This window comes from Ursus maritimus, unplaced genomic scaffold (assembly GCF_017311325.1).
Source record: "Ursus maritimus isolate PB19 unplaced genomic scaffold, ASM1731132v1 scaffold_14, whole genome shotgun sequence".
Lineage (NCBI taxonomy): Eukaryota > Metazoa > Chordata > Mammalia > Carnivora > Ursidae > Ursus > Ursus maritimus.
This window is the reverse complement of record NW_024423786.1, coordinates 39,123,621-39,142,939: the sequence shown is the minus strand read 5'-3', so window position 1 is coordinate 39,142,939 and position 19,319 is coordinate 39,123,621. Positions and strand designations below refer to the sequence as shown.

The window sequence follows — 19,319 nt, the reverse complement described above, 5'->3', positions numbered from 1 at the left end:
AGAGGTGGGTATGCGGGCGACAGGGGTGGGGGTGGGGCCTTTGCTCAGAATCCTCAAGTCAGAATGTTCTAGCTCTTGTCACATTGTGTCAACCTCACCTTGGCTGGGAGGGGGCACACCACTTAGCATAGGGCTAGGCCACAGTGGACACAGGGCCAGCCAAGTGACAATTACATATATATGGGGCACAGTCGGGACACAGTAAGCACAGGCTGACTAGGGAGTGCAGATACGGTTGGTGCAGGACTGGGCACACAGTGGGCATAGCTGTGTATATAGTGAGGGCAAGCTGGACGGAGGACTGGACATAGGGTAGGCACATAGGAAAGGTAAGTATTAGCTTGGGTGGACACTCCCACCCTCCCTTTCTTAGATGGGCAAACGTAGGACAGGGAGGGGTGGGACCTGTCTGGACCACCAGCCCAGGTCTGGACGTGCCCTACAGCCATAGAAGACAGGCCTAGGCAGCAGTTTGGGGACCCACCCATTACCACAGGCCTAGTCTGGAGGTTCTGACCTGGGGCACAGTCAGCCCTCCTCCCTCCTGCCAGCTCTGAGCTCTGAGCCTCTTCTGTCTGGTCCCCAGGCCTGTGTCCTTTTAGGCCTCAGTCTTTCTGCCCAGGAAACAGGTTTGTGGAGAATGCAGCTGTCGGCTTGTCCTCTGAAGCAGTGTTTTCACAAAAGTTAAAAATAGTGCTTACAGTTGGCCGTGGGGTGTGAAACGATGTGACCAGGGACCAAGGCTGGCACTGTGCAGCGCCTGCACCTTCCTGACAGGCACTGGGCAAAGCCTGACTCAGCCCCGGTCAGGCCCCCTGGGCCCTCTCCCCCTCCCCCAGATGCTGCCTTCAGTTAATCGTGGGGACAGATTTCTTGGGATGCTACTGCTCACCCCGCATTGTGGCCCGGGAAGGTGGCGGGGCCGAAGGGTCTGTGGCCTGCCTGAGTGTGCGAGCGCATGCACATGCCTGCGGAACACTACCGACCTCACAATCCCGGGCCCGCACCGATGTCTTCCCCCCACGACGGAGATGCTGCTGGCGGCCTCGAGCGCAGGTGCAGGCCTTGAGCCCGGCGGCACCTGGGAGGGCCGGGAAGGCGGGGAGGGAGGCCCTGAGAGCCCCCTGCTTGGCCGACCGCTCAGCCATCCCCCATCTCCTACAGAAGTGGGGAATAATCCTCCTTTCCAGGGCTGGGAGCTTTGTGAACAACTGACCTTAGATATTCTCCAAAGGTGTCCTCGGGGAAGGGAACAGAGCCAGCTACAGGTGTGGCCCAGGAAGGCAGGCCCAGAGAGAGCAGTCCTGAGAGAGGAGAAAGCTCTTCCCCCCCTCCCCCAGGAAGCAAACACCCCTTATAAGAACAATGACTGATGTTGACTGGGTTCTTCCTGCGAGCCGGGCCATGCCGAGCACTTGTAACCCAGCCTCGCAGTAATTGGATGAGTCCGGCACTATCATCCCTATTTAACAAATGAGGAAATCAAGGTGCAGAGAAGCGAAAGAACTCATAGAAATCTCAGCGAAATGAGTAGTAGAGCCAGAACCCGAAGCCAGGCCACCAGGCTCTGGACCCACACTTCAGAAATCCATGTACCACCGCTGGGTCCCGTGCCCAGGGCTGGCAGGCATGACCCTGCTGGAAGGGAGCCAACGTGCCTCCCTTCTGAGTGCTGCAGCCCCAAGCCCCCACCTAAGCTGTGCCCCACATGAACCTTCTCCTCCTCCCAGTAGCCCAGCAGGCGGCCCCAGCCTGGGAGCAGCATTTTCCCTGCTGGCACCTCTAAGCCAGTGCCCTCCCAGGAGCCTGGCAGGGCTGCGTAGGGGCCAGCTACACACCCTGCTGAACCAGGCTGAGTTCCTTTGTACTCAGAATTCTTGGCTGGCCAAAAGCCACTACATTTCATCCAGGTAAGAGGAGGGGCAGCAGGGCATCCAGAGAGGCTCCCAAGCTAGACCTCCTTCTGCTGAGCCCCCAGGGTTCGGGCAGGGACGTTGTCACTGTACCCTTCCCCCCTACATGTTTTTAAACAGTCTCTCACCACGAAGAAGGGCAACCAATTCTATTTCTGATTCTGGAAAGTGAGGAGGGCCAACATGTTGCCATGGCAAACTGCAGAGCCCCTCCCTGAGGCTGAGCCCATTCCCCAGGCTGAGGGCTCTCTGGGATGGAGGGGCCCAGGAGAACCAGAAGAAGCCCAGCCTGAGGGCAAGGCCATAAGGAGTCTCCTCTGTGAGGGTAGGTCCTGACATTGACTCCTCTCACTCCTCACCAGGCCCCCTCTGAACAGGCTTTGGGGAAAGGCCCTGACCCCTGTGGAGTGGGTCCAGCTTCAGCAGATGGAGTCAGGGCACTCTGAGAAGCCGTTCTTCCTTGTGGATCAGGCTAGAACCCTCCTACCTAGGATGTCTTGAGGGTGGTGGGCAGGAAGTCCATCGAGGGGAGAGGGAAGGTTCCAGGACTAGCCAAGTCTCCCAGACCTGACGCTCCAATGCCCCTGTATTTTTGGCTTCTTGTGTTCTCAGGAAACAGCTCTGTCAAATCCTCGGCCCTACACTCTTCCAGTCTACCTGTCTTCCCCTCTCTGTGCCCTGGGAAGACTCTGGATAGTCTAAAAATCTAGGATCAGAAGGAGCCATAAAGGGCTCCCAGTGGAGGCAGCCACTTGGGAATGGAGTGAAGAGCAAGGCCTGTTTCCCCAGAGGTTTATGCCCACCGTCCAGGGGCTCATATGCCAGCCTTCCTGCCCCAGAGGCTGCAGACGGGGTCACATTTAGATCTGTGAGGGGAGGGCATTCTGAGTAGGAGCACAGCCCAGGTAAAGGCAGGCTTCTGAGAAGACCTAAAAGGATGTTGTGACCCAAACTTCTCGGGGTACCAATGGGAAACCGAGGCCCCAGAGAGGAAGGAGGCGCCCTTGGTCTCCTGGCTCCACAGACTGCTCCACAGGGCTCTGGGCTTCCCTCTCCGGACCCTCCTCCCTCGGGCTGCCCAAGTGACCTGTGAGCACTAGCATCCTGTTTCCCTGAAGCCTTTCCTGGCCAGGGTGCACCCATTCCAGAGGGGCAGCGGACCCCTCCTCCTCCCTGGTCTCTCTGCCTGACCCCGAAGGAAGACAGCCACGGTGCAGAGAACTCCAGCCCCAGGGGAGCCCTTGGTGGGATGAGGGGTGATAATCTACTCTGAATCCGGAATGTGGAATGCAGATCCAAGAGTGCCAGGAGGATGTGGCTTTTGAGCTCTAAGGGATAGGAAATTTAAATAACAGATGTTTAAACAACCTTCCCGGCAAGCCGCAGCGCAGTGACCCCTCTGCTGCGATGTGTTACAGCTTAAAAATAGCCCACAATGAACTGCTCTGAGCTCCAATTGACTCAAGCTTACGTAACTCTGCGTGAAAGATGGCCAGCCGCACCAGCCCGGAGGGAGGGCGATGGCAGAGACACCCTGACGGCTCCAGGGCTGAGGCCAGCTCCTCCCCGTCCCTGGGAGCAGCCCCCCAGCCAGCAGCCAGCCCAGGTGGGGGCAGAGAAAGTGCTTCCAGAAGCACGCATCATTCCATGACGATTGTAGATGAGACCTCCGACCACATCTGCAGAGGGGAGGTGAGATCTGCCCTCCCTCAGGGTCCTGGAAGAACCCAGGCCCCGTGGAGGGTGGCTCGGTCAGAACCCGCGGGCAAGGAGCCATGTGGGAAGGGGGACTGGGGCTGCCCAAAGGATTCTTCTCCCCCTTTGAAGCGGTGGCTCCCCAGCTTGGAGGAGCACGTCAGCAGGACTGATGGCTGGCTGAAGCTGGCACTACCACAGAGGCCAGGAGTGGAGCTGACTCCTTTGGGGCCTCTAAGTCTCTATGGTCCAGGCTGCACAGGTGGGGCTTAGGACATGGGAAAGTGAGCACAGGCTTCCCAGCTGACTGAAGATCTTGTGATCCTGTGATCTTGGCTGCCAGCTGCTTTGAGTCCCCTGCCTTTCCTGAGATGTGCCCAGATCCCAAGTGCCCAGTCCAAGACTGACCATAAGTGTGCAGGTGGCTTAAGCGACCTGAGAGGGAATGGAGAAGAGAAGGAAGGCAAAGACGCCCCTGGCATTGGGAGCCTCGTGTGCTCCCTCTGCCTCTGCCCTTGCTGAGCCCCAAGGATGCAGCAACTTCCCTCAGCTCCCACCACGTGAGTTCAAAATAGGAACCACCACGGGCCTCACATCTGAGCCTCCGCTGAGCAACAGGGAGACTGGTGAGGGCCCAATACCAGGGTCTCCTGTCACCTGCCCAGCCAGGGCAGGCTGTCAGGGCCGTAAGTGCCTCTGTTTCCCTGATAAGGTCAAGGCTGCCAGATGGGTGGAGTAGAAGTTGCAGGGGAATGAGTAGCCAGGGGAGGGCACGATCCCAGAATGGTCCTGGGATTCTCATCCTGCACAAGGAGTGTGATCTGGGTGCCTCCCTTTACAGGGCAGTGTGCCCATCCCTGCTGGGCTTAGCCTGAATGTCCCAGAACCAGGCACGGAAGATGCTCGGGGCATTGAAGGAATAGAGAACAAGAGGCAGAAGCTGTGGGGAGGCTCAGGAGCAGAGCCACCCTCCCTTACAGAGCCTGGAGCTGGGAGTTCCCATCCGGGATGGACCGCTGGGGCTGGAGGGCTCAGGAGAAACAGTCATTTCTAAGGGTGTCGGAGGATGTCGGTGTGAGGTGGCTGGGATCCAGGGGCCACACATATGGACTGAGCGGGGTCAGGCGAGCTCTGCCAACTGCTGGGGATCTCCTGCCGAGCTTTGGGCCAAGGACTCCCACCAGAGGAGGACCAGGTGTGGAGGCCATGGCTCCAGGTCACCATCCTTAAACCTGAAGAACCCAGGCCACCCAGGAAGCTACCACAGCCAGATGTGACTGTCACAGCTGCCCAGGCTCCTCTGGCATCTACACTCACTGGTCAAACACCCTGGCTGCAACAAACCCCAGAGGAGTGGCAGGAGGGAACAAGGCTCAGCTGGCCCCTCTGTACCAGATGGAGAATGCTGGGGCCCTTCACGGACTCCTCCCCACTCCTCTGGGCCGGTTGGACCCTCACGGGGAGCAGAGCAGGGGCTCTGAGTGAAGAGATGCTCGGATCTGGGGGTCTTGCCAGAGGGGAGTTTTCCAGCCCAGCACGGAGTAAAAGGTGCTCTTCATCAGGGCCTGGTGGTTGGGGCTCCGTGCTCAGCTACTGATTTCGTGACTTCTTCTCCCCAGGCAGAGGCAGGAAGTGTGAGATGATGTCTGGGCCTCTCTGAGCCTCAGACACTCCCCGCAGCACCCATGCCCCCCCACCCCACCCTGGTACTGGGGGTCCTGCTCTCTCCATTAGGTAAAGAGAGTTCATTTGTGGAGTAGCACCATTCGTACACCTGTGGTCTCATGGGCTGCACAGAGGAAGTGACTGGTGAGGCCAGTGTCCCAGAAGATCCCCAGGTTTGGAACGAGGCAATACCTGGAGCTCTCAGGTGTGACCCCAGAGGGCCTTGGGATCCCTGGGAAATTTCTCTGGAAGGCTGGGGTTGAGGCATGAGGAGGATCTCAGACCAGACTCATGGCCCCCCATCAAAGCAGGTCGGTCGGCCCCATGCCTGCTCTCCAGGTGCCAGACAACAGTGACACCAATGGGCAGTCAGGAGGCTGTGAGTCATCTGTGGCTTGCTTGGGCCCAGCTCCCATCCTGGCCTCCCTCCAACCTTTACTGGCACCTGCTTGCCCCCAGCCCCACTGGGCCGAGATAGAGGGGGATGAGGCAGGGGAGCGGGTACCTTCTCTCCACAGCTCATGGTAGAAGACCGGACTCCAAAAGCCCCAGGAGAAGCCTCTGCTCACCCCATCCCACCCTAGTGGCAGGCCTAGGCCCACCAAGGCTACCAGCAGCTTTCCCCCTCACCCACCACGCCTGACATACTCCTCAGGCCTCCCCCAGGGGCAAGGCAGCTCAGTCTTCACCGGCCCTGGAAGCCATTGGAAACTACCTAGCTCCCCTAGCCCATCTGGGGGCCTGGAACTAACCCTCACTTCCTCTTCTCCCTGGGGGGCCCCGTCAGGAATTTGAGACCCTGAAGCCATCCAGTTCCTAACACTCCAGCTGGACCTGCAACTGCAACTCTGAGGATGGGGCTCAGAGCTCGGGGGCTGCAGCCCTGGGGGGAGGAGGGGCAGCTGTGCCAGGATTCAGGGGCTCAAGCACCTGCTTAACTCCCCTCTCTGGAGAATCCTGGCCTTGGAGGCCCTTGGCTCAGAAATATGTCCAAAGCCCAATATTGTGGCTGCACAGAAAAGCTGACACCCCCTGAGCTGTCCTCTATCTCCCTTCTCTGAGAACCCTCCCCTGGTAAGCTCCCCTCCGAAGCACAGACCCCCTCTCTTATGAGCAGATAAGCCAGTGGTCCCTGAACTTCAGAGGCTCAGTGGGGAAGGAGCCTCAGTCCAGCTTCAGAGAAGCCCCTGGGCCTTCTCCTCACTCCCCAGCCAGGGCGGGAGCTCTTCAGATCCCCAGGATGAGGTCAGGGCGGGAGGACTGCAAGGTGGAGTGATGGAGACAGCACTTTCCCACTAGGATGGGGACTACAGCTGTTGGGGTATTCTAGGACATTCCACTCATCTAACCTCAGGGGTGACACAACTGAGTCCCCCCCACCCCCCACCCCCCACAGGGACCAGAGGTCTCTGGCTGAGCATGCAAGGCTACAAAACTTCCTCCAGGTCTGAGTGGGGATCAGAGGTACAGTGGTAACCAGGCAGAGTCCATCTCTACCTCTCCAGAACATAGACCCCTGATCTTTGGAACCCTGCGCTTGAGCAGAAGAGCCTCCTTTTAAGCTTTACCCACATGTCCTCAGGGTCCTCAGGCTCCCCATGGCAGGGCCTCCTTTGGCCTGAGGCGAAGAGTAGGCAGCAGTATGGGCAGAACACCCCTGGGCAGTTCCAGTCCCAAGGAAACCCCCACTCTATTTACCAGGGAGCTCTTGCTCCAAATCCAAGGTTCCAAGTGTGACAGGGCAAAGAGCTGGGAACTCACAGGAGAGGGAGCTTGCTCCCCTTAGGGTGAGTTGGGGTGTCCCAACTGGCAGGATGGAGGCCACAGGGGTTCTGAGCAAGACAGAGGAATGACCTGGGCCCAGTCACTGGCATCCCAGCTGCCCCCACCTTTAGCATCCAGGGTGTGGGGGAGGAGCAGTATGAGGAGGAAACTGTCCCTGCTCTCCAGTGGAGTCTGCCCCTCTAGTGGCTATTGTGCAGTGGCCTTGACGAGTATAAATAGCCTGGGCAGTCTAGCATCTTGGAGCTGGTGCCTTGAAAGTGTGGAGCTGAGGCCTTGCTGCTGGCTCATCTCAAGGCTGCAAGGGCAATGCTGGCAGGACTGGGGGGCGGGGGGAGCTGGTCTCCATGTCCTGACTGTGTCTGGGGGGGGGGGGGCTTGCAGGTGCAGCAGGGAGCCCTGAGAAGGGCTACAAAGGGACAGACGTGGACTGGGCAATGGGAGAAGATATTCTGGCTGCTGCTCGCCGGGGTACTCAACCCACCCCTCTTGGTTCCATCAAGAAGTCCCTAGGGCCCTGTAACCTGGGTCGGGGGGCCTTGCCTTACCCTTCCTGTTCCCTGGAGCCTTCTTACTGACCCTACCCCTTTCCAGCCTTGGAGTCTTTGTATGTGCTGCTCACTTCCCCCAAAACTCTCTTCCCCCACCCCTGCTTCTGGCACAGTTCCCACCTGACAGGGCCTTAGCAGAAATGTCACCTCCTAGGGAGGCTTCCCTCACCTCTATTCTCTCTCTAAAGCTGCCCTCCATTCCGTCAAAGCAGCCTGTCTTTCTTTCATAGCATTGACCACAATTTGCACTTGGGTATTCGTTTGTTCATTTAGTAGTTCAGGGGCCAGTGCCGGTGCGGTCACTGTTGAGTCTCCTGTGCCCAGCAGGCTGAGCACACGCCGGGTACCCTATAAATACTCATCTCATCGAGGATCACCCCACTGCTCCCACTGTGGAGTGAGGGGCCAAGGGGCCCTGCTCCCTCGGGTCGCCCCTGAAGGTTCAGGGGCAGGGACAGGACAGAGGCCGGCTTGCGCTGCCCCGGCCTGGGAAGGCCCAGAGGCAGTTTGGGATGAACTTCTGGGCTGCTGGGCAGGTCCCATCCCCAGGGCCTGCCTAGGGCTGAGGTCACGTGGGCTGCGGTGGCTCTGAGAGAGGCCGGGGCCGAACCGCACTCCTGTGCACAGGTGTGGTCTGCGACTGTTCCAGGGGCTTGTTCACCTCATCCGAGGCACCGGGGCCCAGGTTCACATAGGCTGCAGGCAGCTGCACGTAGTGGTCCCCGAGCAGTCTGGCCACCACGTGCTCCACGTCCTCCACCAGCGCCGTGAAGGTGGGTCTCACCCCGGGGTCCGCCGCCCAGCAGCGAAGCATCACTGCATACCTGCGGGGGGAGGGGCATGGCAGAGCTTGGCACAACCCCAGCTGGAGATCCTGGGCTGCACACCTGCTGTTAATCCCGTGGCAGGCCACACAGGGATGAGAACAGGTGACAGGGCCTAGTGGGGAGCGTTGCCCAGTCAGGGGCGGCTGTTCTCAGCGTTGCGATTGAGAGTCCAGTCCTGCCTCCCCACCCTGGCAGAGGTCCAATTGCCCCGAGGGTTAAGAGTTTGGACTCCCATGCCCTGTGACCTGAACAATGGGATCTTGGGCAAGTTCCTTAAGCTCTCTGTGCCCCTGGATCCTGCCCTGATCACAGAGCTGTTGGGGCAGAGGGTAGGAGGACGCCCGTAAAGTGCTTAGCTTAGGGCGCAGCTCACGAGTTATCACAGTTCTATCTTACATCTTTTAGGAAGGAAGCCCGTTCCAGTGAAATGGGGATTAAAAGTCCTGAGCCACAGACTTGGGGGGTGGCGCCAGTGGCACTGTGATTCCCAAGCAGTGTGTGTCTGGGTTTGCCTGGTGGGTCCTAATACATGCCTCTTTATCTTGGAAATGCCGTCCCTGACTCAATGACACTAAGTGCCCTACACACAATGACCTCCTGATTCTCGGACTCTCTGAGCGTGGTACTGTCGTCATCCCAACTTCACAGGTGAGGAAACTGAGGCCTCAAGAGGAGAAGGGACTTGGCCTGGTCTAGCAGATGCTGGGGCGGTCCACCTAGATCCCCTCTTTCTTCCCCCAGAAGAGCTGCCGGCTCTTGCCTGAGCCCTCCCTAGGAAGTGCTTTAGGCAGAAAATAGCGGCCTTCCCCGAGCCCTCACTGTGACCAGTGACTTATTAACGTCTAGTCCAGGGACCCGGCCCCTTGATCCAAATTTTGTAAAACTCCGAAGAGCCATCCCAGATCAAGCAGCCCCCGTGGGATGGGCTACGGCCTTGCTGCATTGCCCAGCTTCCCCCGCGGCCCAGTCCTGCTTCCCTGGTCCCCAGTCTACCAAGAAACCCCCCGTACATATATCCCCAGCTCTGTACATATATCCCTGTACATACAGCCCTGGGGGCAGATGGGCGGTTGAGATGACTTCCCTTACTTCAAACCAGATGCATCAGTGAAACGAAAAAGATCAAACCCAAGGCAGGCAGGGCCGGAGGAAGGCTTACTCATACCCTTTCAGAACACAGCCTGAGACAGGAGCGTCAACTACCTTTACCTGTGACCTGGTTCTTCCTGTTCTAACCACAAACACCTGGGCACAGGCGAGGCACGCGCACGGCTCCTGGAGCTGAACCCTGGCACAGACCCACTGGGCAGGCACGGTGACGAGGCAGCCGCCACCATGCCTTGGGAACAGGGAATCTGAAACTATATTCAGGAGGGAAAAATTCTGATCTGGAGACGTGGAGGGGGCTGGTGTGGGAGCTAATGGAACCCTTCCTTGAGGTTAAGTGAATGGAAAAGATGGAAAACAGGCCCCCTTGGCGGGGGTGGGGTGAGAGGAGTGCTGAGAAATCAAATCACTGGCCTCAACCCAGACTCTGAGTGGGGAGTACCGTTACCATGGCAACCATGATATCCTCCCAGCACTCAGCCCCAAATGGGGGCGGAACCAGTCCACAGACGAGGAAACTGAGGCCCAGAAAGGGGCCCTTTCCAGGTCGACCAGAGGGTCAGTTGGAGAGCCAGGAGAGAGCTCTGTCTCTTGCTCCTCCCTCGTCTCTGGGGCCCAACTCCCTCCCGCCTCCACCTCCACATACTCACAGAGAATTGGGACAATACTCAGGCTGGGGCAGGCGCCGACCCTGGGCCAGGAATTGAGGGAGGTCAAAAGGGTCAATGTGGGGGTATGGAGGGGCGCCCCGTGTCAGCAGCTCCCATAGCAGCACACCAAATGACCACTGTGGGAAGGGGAGAAGAGACTCAACTCTTACCCCAAATTTGGGGGGAGGTGGGCCCCCCCAGGTCCTCTACCTCCCAAAGCCCTCCAGCTGGAAATCAATCAGAGCCCGCTCCTCAGTACATCACAAGCCTCTTCCCTCAGTCTCTTCTCACCACCGAACCCTGCCCAGAGTTGGGCCTCGGGAGGCCCTGCCTGTATTGTCTGCAAGAAGCCAATGAGCTCACAGCCCCCTGTTGCCCTGGCAAGAGGAGTCCGTCTTAGACCTGCTCCAGAGGCGGGCCAATGGGCTGTGGGGGGCTGCTCGGCTTGGGGATTCCCGGGACTCAGAGCATCAGCTGGAGCTGAACGGGCGAGGCCAAGTGCTCTCCCAGGACACAGAGGCCTTGTGGGCTCTGGGGCAGGTGGGGGCCTCACCACGTCAGACTTGGTGGTGAATCTGTAGGTCTGCAGGCTCTCCAGAGCCATCCATTTGACAGGGAGGCGAGCGTGGCGGTGCTGTCGAACACTGTAGTACTCCTTGTCCAGGACATCGCGGGCCAGGCCAAAGTCAGCCACCTTGACAGTGAATGACTCATCCAGCCTTGGGGGGGGGAGGGAATCACACTCAGGACTGGCCCCCAGATGGGCCCTGAACCCATCTGTTGCAGGCCTTCACAGGGCTTCAGAGCCACAGTGTCCGATCTAAGCCTGCGCCAGGAAGATAGGAAAACTGAGGGCCAGAGAAGGGAGGCCATGCCCAGGGCTGCAGAGCAAGGGCTAGAGTGGGGGCCCTTCCCTGAGGTGCCTTTAGGCAGTTGCACACCCTGGTGCCCTGCCCCCTTGCTTCACCCCAAGCGCTCTGGCCCCTCACATGCAGTTCCGAGCAGCCAGGTCCCTGTGCACAAACTTCTGCCCTGCCAGGTACTCCATGCCGCGGGCGACCTGAAGGCCGAAGCTGATGAGGTCCTTCACTGTGGGATTCTGGGGGCCACAGGGGAGTCGGTAAGCAAGGGCTGAGCAGCTCATCCCAGGCCGCTGCCCATGTCTCCCAACCCCCTCCCCCTCCCCCCATCCCCCCGCCGGGCCCCCTCAGCACCGACCCGCTGCGGTGAGCGGATGAACCGAAGCAGGTCTCCATGGCGCATGTAGGGCAGCAGCACACGGGGCAGCCCTGCCGGTGGCAGCACGATACCGATGAGAGCCAGCACGTTCGGGTGGTGCAGACCGCGCATGAGCAGCCCCTCGCGCAGGAAGGCCTCTACCTCCTGCACCTCTGTAATGCCTGCGGAGTGGCTGGGGTCAGGCTCGGACCGGGGAGACCCTCTGCCAGGGTCAGATGGGGAAATGGAGAAGAAAGGTCTCCTGCTCCGGGTCACTTGGCAAGGTGGGAGCACAGCGGGGACGGGGACCCTCCTGGCCTCTTTGCCACTTACGACTCAGTGACTTGATGGCACAGTGGATTTGATTCTGGTCCTCGTCTGTGTATTCTCCATGATAGACAACTCCAAAGTGGCCTGGTGAAAGGGAGATGGTGAGGGGACCCCAATGCCCTGGGTGCACACCACGCCCTCTCACTGGCAACCAAACCCCAGAGCACCAACTGGCCAATCTGACATTAAAACCAAGCAGCAGGTACGTGGTGACAGAGCGTGCAGCCCACCCATGCCCCCCTAATCCGCACCAGAATCCGCTGAAGACAGAATGAATTCCTATCCCACGGATGAGCAAATGGAGGCTCAGAGATGTTCTGTGATATTCCCAAGGTCACAAAGCTTAGTGAGAAGGCCAGAGCAGAGTCCTGCCTAAATGTCCCTTGAGCCCATGCCATCTCAGGACTCCATCTGTGCCCCAACCCCGCCTGTCTTGGCCCCCACACCTTTGCCAATGACTCGGTCACTGTGGGTGACCACCCGCTCATGGGGAATCAGCATATCCTTGACCTCGGCCAGGAGAGCAGAGTCCAAGTCCCCAAGCTGGATGGATGCTGTCCGCAGCAGTGGGACGCAGGACCCATCCCCACTGTCTGAGGAGGACGCTTTGTGGTCCCGGGGGGTGGCATCCGGACCATCCAGACCGTCGGCGTCAGGGGCTGCTGTGGAGGAGACGGAGTGAGGGGATTGTGGAGCAGAGCACGTGGCTCCCCCTTTCAGCGCTTCCCCTATCTCACCAAGGTCATTTCTGTAGTCAGAGCCCGAGCGGAGCACAGGCAAGAGCACGGCTCCAGCCGTCTGGTCCAAGGATGCCAGGTCACCTGGGTTTAGAGACAGGACCTTGGAAAGACAGCCCTTGGTGGCCAGCCTCTCCAAACTCCTAGAGGTTGCCTTGTACCCAGGGGGTGTGGGCAGACCTCCAAGGCCTGGGCAGAAAGAGGATACAGGGCCTTGGAGATGCCACGGTTTGGGGGTACAGACTGAGTCGGGAGAGGAGCAGAGAGCTCACCTAGCTGTTTCCTCCGCCGGTAGTTGAAGATCAGCGCGGCGGCCAGCACAGCCACGAGCAGGAGCAAGGCCAGCAGGACTCCGAGGAGTAGCCCCTGGGGCACCCTCTCTGGGCCTGGTCGTACCACCCTGCTCAGGATGTGACATTCACCATCCACGCAGACCTGGGGGCAGGTAGCAGCTCAGGCCCAGCTTGCAAGCCCTGGCCCACGTCTCCCGTAGAAGGTCAGCTGAGCTGCCTACCTGCAGGGGGACGCCGTCCTTGGCAAGTTGCAGGGAGGGGGGCAGAGGGCAGATGACCACATCTCCCCGGAGCTCATGCTGGCAGATCTTACCATCCACGGTCACGTTCATATCCACACAATCAGCCACCGCGCCCAGCCCAATATACTGCAGAGACAGTCATGAGGACGGGCCAGTGCCCCCATCTCCTCTGGGCAAGGCTTCAGCCCTAACCCTCCACCGTCCCTGCCCGCCATCCCGCACACTGACCTCAAACTTAACGGCATGCTCCTCAGGCTTCAGTGGGGCCAGGTCAGTGCTGGGCAGATGGGGTGGGGGCAGGAAGCGAAAGCCGGGCAGTGTGAAGCCAGCAGCTCCATCTCCCCGGGCAGTCAGGTTCCCTGTCACCCACCCCTGGGGGCTTCGGACCACATATCCAGGCAGGTGGCATGACTGCTGCTCCGGGGACTGCTTCTCACACTGCTGGGACCCAAGCAAGAGTGGTTAGCGAGGCGTTCCTCCTCCCGCCACCCCCGTCTCCTCAGCCCAGCATGGGGTAGAGCTGGAACTCAGGGGACCCATCCAGCCTTCCTCCCTCCTGGCTAGTGCCCGCCTGGCAGCTGCCCGTGCCCACTCACCCTGTTTTCCACTGCCCTAAGCCCATCATGGAATGACAGCACTAGGCTCCATGCCGAAATCAGATTCTGGCCGTGGATGGTGACGCGGGAGCCACTGTGGAGGACAGCAGTGTGGTGGGCTTGGGGTGCTCTCTTGGGCCAGCTCCCTCGTTCCTAGGAGACCAGAGCGGGCAAGGGGGTGGCACTTACGTGTAGCCACAGTTGGGACTGATGCCCAGCACAACGGGGTCTTCCAGGTAGAGGAAGTTCCAGGAGCCGGGCACCACAGCGCCCCCCACCTGCAGGCGAATGGGAACGCTGGCCGTAGTCGCCCCAGGGGGCGTGGTACATAAAAGCTGCCCCTCGCTGACCCTGCAGAACGGGGTGGGGGACTGGGCTCAGGATCACCCTCCGTGATGGTCAGACCTACCTTCTCCAAGAGTCTGCCAATCCCTCCCAGTTCCTCTGTTGGTCATCCCAACCTGCCCATACTCAGTGGGTCTGTTCGAAGATAGGTTCATTAAGTTTTCCAAGAAGGTAGGGCGGGAACAGGTTCCCCACAGCCTTGGTTGGAGCTAATAAACTTTGTGACGGGCTCTCTCGCCATCCCTAAACCACCTCCAGGCTGGAGGGGGCAACATACCCTTCCTCCTGGACCTGCTCCCTACACTGACCATGTGACTGAGCTCTCTCTCTGCCCTGGCAGGATCCAAGTCCCACCTGGTGAGGGCTCCCCTGGGTGGGGCCCTGTAGCTTCCCCTCCCTTGGCCTGTTGGCACTTACCGTTCCAGTGGGCACTCAGTCCCATTGACCAGCACAGCCTGGCTGGTGCCTAGAGACAGGCCCTCGCCTTCAAGGGTGAGGCGGGTGCCCCCTGCCCGTGGGCCAAAGACGGGCTTTACGTCTGTCAGCACCGGCTCCTAAGAGGGTATGGAGGTGGCTTAGCTTGGAATAAGAGGCCTTCCACTCCAAGCCCTTCCCTGCCCATGTTGCCCAGCTGGCCAAGGGCACAGACGAGGCAAGGTGGCCTCACCATAAAAGAGAAGCCTTGCAGCATGGAGGCGCCCTCTATCCGGAAGTGCTTCCCTGGGGGCATGTTGGTCACGGCGAGGCTGATGTTGGCGGGCCCAGCTGGCTGCGTGCTCAAGGGCCCCACCTCACACTCGAGCTCCTCTACAAAGTCTTTCCGGGGCACTGGTCTAGGGCACCAGGGGAATCCAAGGTTAGTCAGGGGTCACAAAGGCTTGGCCACATGCCTGCCACATATCACAGGTCTCCTCTGAGCCTAAAGATGGCATCTCTTCGCTCCTCCCCTTCCTCCAGGGTAGGCAGGATCTGGTGAGGCAGGGACCAACTTTGCCCAGTTCCACGATTCAACAGATGGGTAGGGCATAGACAGGCTCAAGAAGGGACAGAGATGTCTCCTCAGACACCAAGCAGCCAGAACCACTGCAGCTTGCCTCCCACCTCCTTGCCCCCAGTAAGCAGAAGCCGGGGTCTCAGAGGGGAGGGACTGCTTGGTCACCCCTGTCAGGGATAGGAAGGGCAGAGACCAGGACATACCTGAGGTTTGAGTTGTCCTTGGGCAGCAGTCGGCAGGGACTTTGGCCCACGGTGACCTGATGGGTGCCTTCATGCACCAGGTCAAGAGGGTGTGGGTAGAAGTTGGAGCCGCACAGGGTCAGTCTTGTGTTGCCCCTTCGGGGTCCACTCTGCGGGTAGAACTGAAGAGGGGGAGAGAGCCTGAGTCTCTCTGTGGATCAGGGCCCTCAGCTGTCTGCTTTCCTGAGTTTTCAGTCATGCCCCTTGCCTGCCCTCCCTCCAGTCCCCCAGGGCACTCGCTAGTCCTCACTCGGGTATTTTCCTGCTCCAAGTCTCTGCATGTGCCATTCCCTCTGCCAAGAACACCCTTCTTGTCGATATTGAGGACACTGCAGGCCTGAGGATCACGGTTAAGACATGCTGACCCCCCACCTGGGTGGCTCAGTTGATTAAGCTTCGGACTCTTGATTTTGGCTCAGGTCATGATCTCAGGGTTGTGAGATCAAGCCCCATGTTGGGCTCCACCCTGAGCCGGGAGTCTGCTTAAGATTCTCTCCCTCTGCCCCTCCCCCACTCGTGCACAAGCACATGCTCTCTTTCAAATAAATAAATCTTACAAAAAAAAAAAAAAGAGTAACTGAAAGAAATAGTATTAAAAAAAAAAAAGACATGCTGAGCTCCACCCCAGGCCCAGCTTGTCCCACCCTTACCTGTGCCCTGCCAAGCAAGCCATACCTCAGTAAGCTCAGGTGGGCAATGGTCCTGTTGCCAGGAGCCAGGACACTCCTTCTGCCGGCCACACACGTCCCCACACCAGCCACAGCCCGTGAAACGCTGTGCCCGCAGACAACTCCCACAGGTGAGGAAGTGGCGGCAGCCAGGGCCCTGGATAGGCACCTGGAAGACCTTGGAGCAGCAGACAGTTGGCTCAGGGGTGGTGGGAGGGGGAACCAGGCCCCATAGATGCCCTGGTTGTTGTAGATCAGGGTGGTGAGACCTGTGTGTCAGTGCTTCCGGGATTGGATGGAGGGGCTACGCTCCCACAGCCCCGGCCCCAGGCCTGACCCCAGTCCCACCTTACCTGGTCCCCAGAGGCAAAGAACAGGTGGTCTCCAAGGCGACTGACATCTCGTTGCACGGGCTGCCCATTGGTGCCCAGTGAGAAGTTGGACACATACAGCAAGTAGTTGAGAGATCTAGCCAGCTCCACCTGGGACAGGTTAGCTGTGAGCAAAATGGAAGTGGGTATGGGGACCCAGAGACAAGAAGCCATGGAGATGGGGGTCCTACCTGTAGGATGCGCCCATCGGCTGTGCCCATGTGGGCCACTGTGACATTCTCAAGGCGTGTCACGTGCAGTGCAGTGACCTGCACTGTTCCTAACAGCCCGTTGAAGAGGTCCACACGTAACAGGCTATCGCTGACCAGCAGAGGGAAGTGATGGCAGCTGGCGTTGAAGCTGGGGACTTCCAGGCCAGGCTGGGGAGGGTCAGGGAAGGAGTCAGGGCTCATCAGCACACTCTGACCCCTGGGGACCTCTGTCAGTGATCACAGCATCCCAAAGCCCCATCCCTTACCTGGCTTAGCTAGATAAGGCCCCACATCCGCCACTTACCTGCCCCCTTCCACCTATGGGTCTCTCAGAGGCAGTAAGGCCAGGAAAGAAGTCGCAGGCCAGAAGACTGGCTTCTTCTATGCCTTGCTCTGACCTGCCATGTTCATTCTGATAATGAGAGTCTCACAGGCCCAACCCCATTCTGTCCTCACAACCTCCCTGTAAAGTAGTTGCTCTCACCAACCCCATTTCGCAGACAAGGAAACAGCCTCAGAAAACATTTGGTCACTTGTCCAGGGCCTGATAGCCTCTCAGGAGAGGAGCCAGGTAAGAAATCTGAGTTCTTGACCAGAGTCCTCTTCCGCCCCCTGCCGGTTATGCCCTGCACTTCAGCTTGGGCTTCCGTTTCCTCTCTGGCATAAAGTGGCTAAACTCTGGAGGTAATTGAGCCACCATGGGACTGGTAACATGGTCCTTCTCCGTGAGATTCCAGAGATCTTCCTGCACCTCCAGCTTCTACCTGTATCCCCTTCAGGGTACAAAAGGGAAAAACCAAGGCCCGAAGGCTAGGCCCTGATTGTGAGACACCTCTCCCCTGCTCTTAACAAGGTGTTTTGGGGACTGCACTCAAGACCCCAAGGCAGGATTATGGAAGGTTCTGGGAAATGAGATCAGGGTAAGAATGCAAGGTATTGGAGCTGAGAGCAAAGTGCAGGCAGGTCTCAGTAGCCCTCGCTGCTTGGGACCTTCCCTTGCTAGCCCTGAGTCTCCCGTCAAAGCAACTATGCTTAACCTAGTGCTTGGAACTTGGTGCTGATCAGGAGCCCTGGGGGTGCAGAGCTGGGCCCAGAAACTCCACACACTCTTCGTCTGTAGCCTGGGCGGGTGGGAACTGGGACTCTGTCCTCACTTGAGGCGGGGACAGGGGCCTGGCTTTCTCCGGAAGCCATCCAGGTGTTTTCAGCATGACTCAGGGACAGGTGAGGCTGAGGGGTGGAAAAGGGGCCCTACCCCAGTCAGGGCCACACCCCTGTCTGCTTGCCCCTGGGTTCCAGGGCCTTAGCTCTGGGTTTCCAGGCTTGTCTATGAGCCCATGGCCCGTGAAAACATGACTCAAGTGTCCAGTGCCCCACAGAGGAGGGTGACTGCTCCAGACTTGAACCCTCCTTGAGCCCACAGAGGGCAGGTGCCAGATAAGAGCCCCACAGGCTTCCGGATGCCAGCCACAATCACCACACAGTGGGTGTGCTGGAGGCTACGTGCCCAGTCCCCGAACAAACACAGCACAGTCTGGTTCATACACCTCCCAGGGGCCTGGCCAGCTTGTGAGCCATCTTGAGATTAGTCCTCTTGGAACCTGGCACTGCCAACTTGTGCTGGATGTCTTCTGACCTACTGACCACTAGCCAAGTCAGGGAGAGGTTTGGACTCCCCAGGGGGGGAGAGAGAAGGGCGGGCAGGGCTGCCCAGGCCCAGACGAGGGCTCTCCACCCCTAGGGTCTCCTCAACCCAGAGGGACTCTGCCAAGGGACTGAGGCTGGAGATCCCCCACTCCTCACTGTGTGTAAGTTCTCCTCCCACCTCTGAGGCATCAATAAGAGCTAGAAAGGAGTCAGTGGAGAATGTCATAGAAAGGCCACAGGGCAACCAAAGACTTGACAGCAGTGACTGTGAGTCAGCTCACTGAAAGACCACTCATCTAATGCTGTTCACCCCATTGCCTTGGTTTAATCCCTTTTAAGCTAGGGTAGGACTGTTTCAATGGCTCTAAAGTGTCGGTTTGGGTTTTATCCTCAGCATCTTAAAAAATGTCCTGTTTGTCTCTGCTCCATCTCCCTGACACCATGGCTGGAGAGAACCTGGGTAGGGTCTGCTGGAAAGAGCCCCCAGTTCAGCATGAGCTGGGAGACTTCCTGCCTGGGGTGGGAAGGGAAACTGGAGCAGGGCCCCAACTATAGTGGAAAAAAGTATGGGACTCCTTTGTGGTGAACAAATTCCAACCACCCCCTCCTAAGGCTTTACTCATCCCCAGATGTTTACAGTTGCTTGCACAAGACTGGGGTGAACCTCCTGGAATTTACTAGAGCCAAGCCGCCTCCACCATGTCCTAGGTCCTCCCCACAGAGAACAATCAGGGACGAGTGTGTCAGAGAAGCCCAAGCCATGCAGGCTCTCAGACAAGCCCCCAAACTTCCAAGGCCCAGGAAGCTTCCTGAATTGGGGGTGGGGTGGGGGCTTTCTCTGACATCTCCTGCCCCACCCTCTTCGGGGAGCAGAACAAAAACGAAACCGTGTTGGTGAGCAGCTGTATCTGCGTGACTCTGTTAGCATCTACCGTGTGGGGAGCTGTATCTCTGTATATGTCCCTGAGTTTATGTGTGGTGGGCAGGTAGGAGGGGATCCCATCCTTCTACCCGGAGTTGGGCAATGTGTCTGCCAGAGACACTTGTGATGCAATCTGGTTCTCACACAATCTGGGAAACTACCTAAAAAATCAGAGGCCATGGTACCTGAGAGGGTGAAACAGCAAAATGGAGGAGCAACAGGGGCTAGCCTGGCTGGGAGGTGAACCTCCGAGGTAGCCTGGGCTTGGCTGACCGCCCCCCCCCCCCCCCCCCCCCCCCCCCCCCCCCCCCC

At 58.8% G+C, this 19,319-nt stretch overlaps 1 protein-coding gene across 3 annotated transcripts in view; it reads right to left on the bottom strand.

The window, feature by feature from the left end:
• Nucleotides 1-7,862: 7,862 nt before the first annotated feature.
• The window catches only part of MST1R (macrophage stimulating 1 receptor), a 12,860-nt gene continuing 1,403 nt past the window's right edge, over nucleotides 7,863-19,319 (bottom strand). The window contains exons 2-20 of one of the 3 annotated variants that reach the window (XM_040628789.1): nucleotides 16,418-16,606; nucleotides 16,209-16,337; nucleotides 15,863-16,033; nucleotides 15,149-15,309; nucleotides 14,619-14,784; nucleotides 14,369-14,505; nucleotides 13,796-13,957; nucleotides 13,607-13,700; nucleotides 13,239-13,448; nucleotides 12,990-13,136; nucleotides 12,748-12,910; nucleotides 12,476-12,559; nucleotides 12,185-12,400; nucleotides 11,742-11,822; nucleotides 11,409-11,590; nucleotides 11,180-11,289; nucleotides 10,744-10,909; nucleotides 10,191-10,327; nucleotides 7,863-8,430 (exon numbers count right to left, since the gene is read on the bottom strand). In XM_040628789.1, the coding sequence (XP_040484723.1) occupies nucleotides 8,175-8,430; nucleotides 10,191-10,327; nucleotides 10,744-10,909; nucleotides 11,180-11,289; nucleotides 11,409-11,590; nucleotides 11,742-11,822; nucleotides 12,185-12,400; nucleotides 12,476-12,559; nucleotides 12,748-12,910; nucleotides 12,990-13,136; nucleotides 13,239-13,448; nucleotides 13,607-13,700; nucleotides 13,796-13,957; nucleotides 14,369-14,505; nucleotides 14,619-14,784; nucleotides 15,149-15,309; nucleotides 15,863-16,033; nucleotides 16,209-16,337; nucleotides 16,418-16,606 (2,961 nt within the window). In that variant the 3' untranslated portion in view covers nucleotides 7,863-8,174. The remainder of the gene's footprint in view (nucleotides 8,431-10,190; nucleotides 10,328-10,743; nucleotides 10,910-11,179; nucleotides 11,290-11,408; nucleotides 11,591-11,741; nucleotides 11,823-12,184; nucleotides 12,401-12,475; nucleotides 12,560-12,747; nucleotides 12,911-12,989; nucleotides 13,137-13,238; nucleotides 13,449-13,606; nucleotides 13,701-13,795; nucleotides 13,958-14,368; nucleotides 14,506-14,618; nucleotides 14,785-15,148; nucleotides 15,310-15,862; nucleotides 16,034-16,208; nucleotides 16,338-16,417; nucleotides 16,607-19,319) is intronic. The other 2 variants (XM_040628791.1, XM_040628790.1) reach the window with 2 other exon arrangements.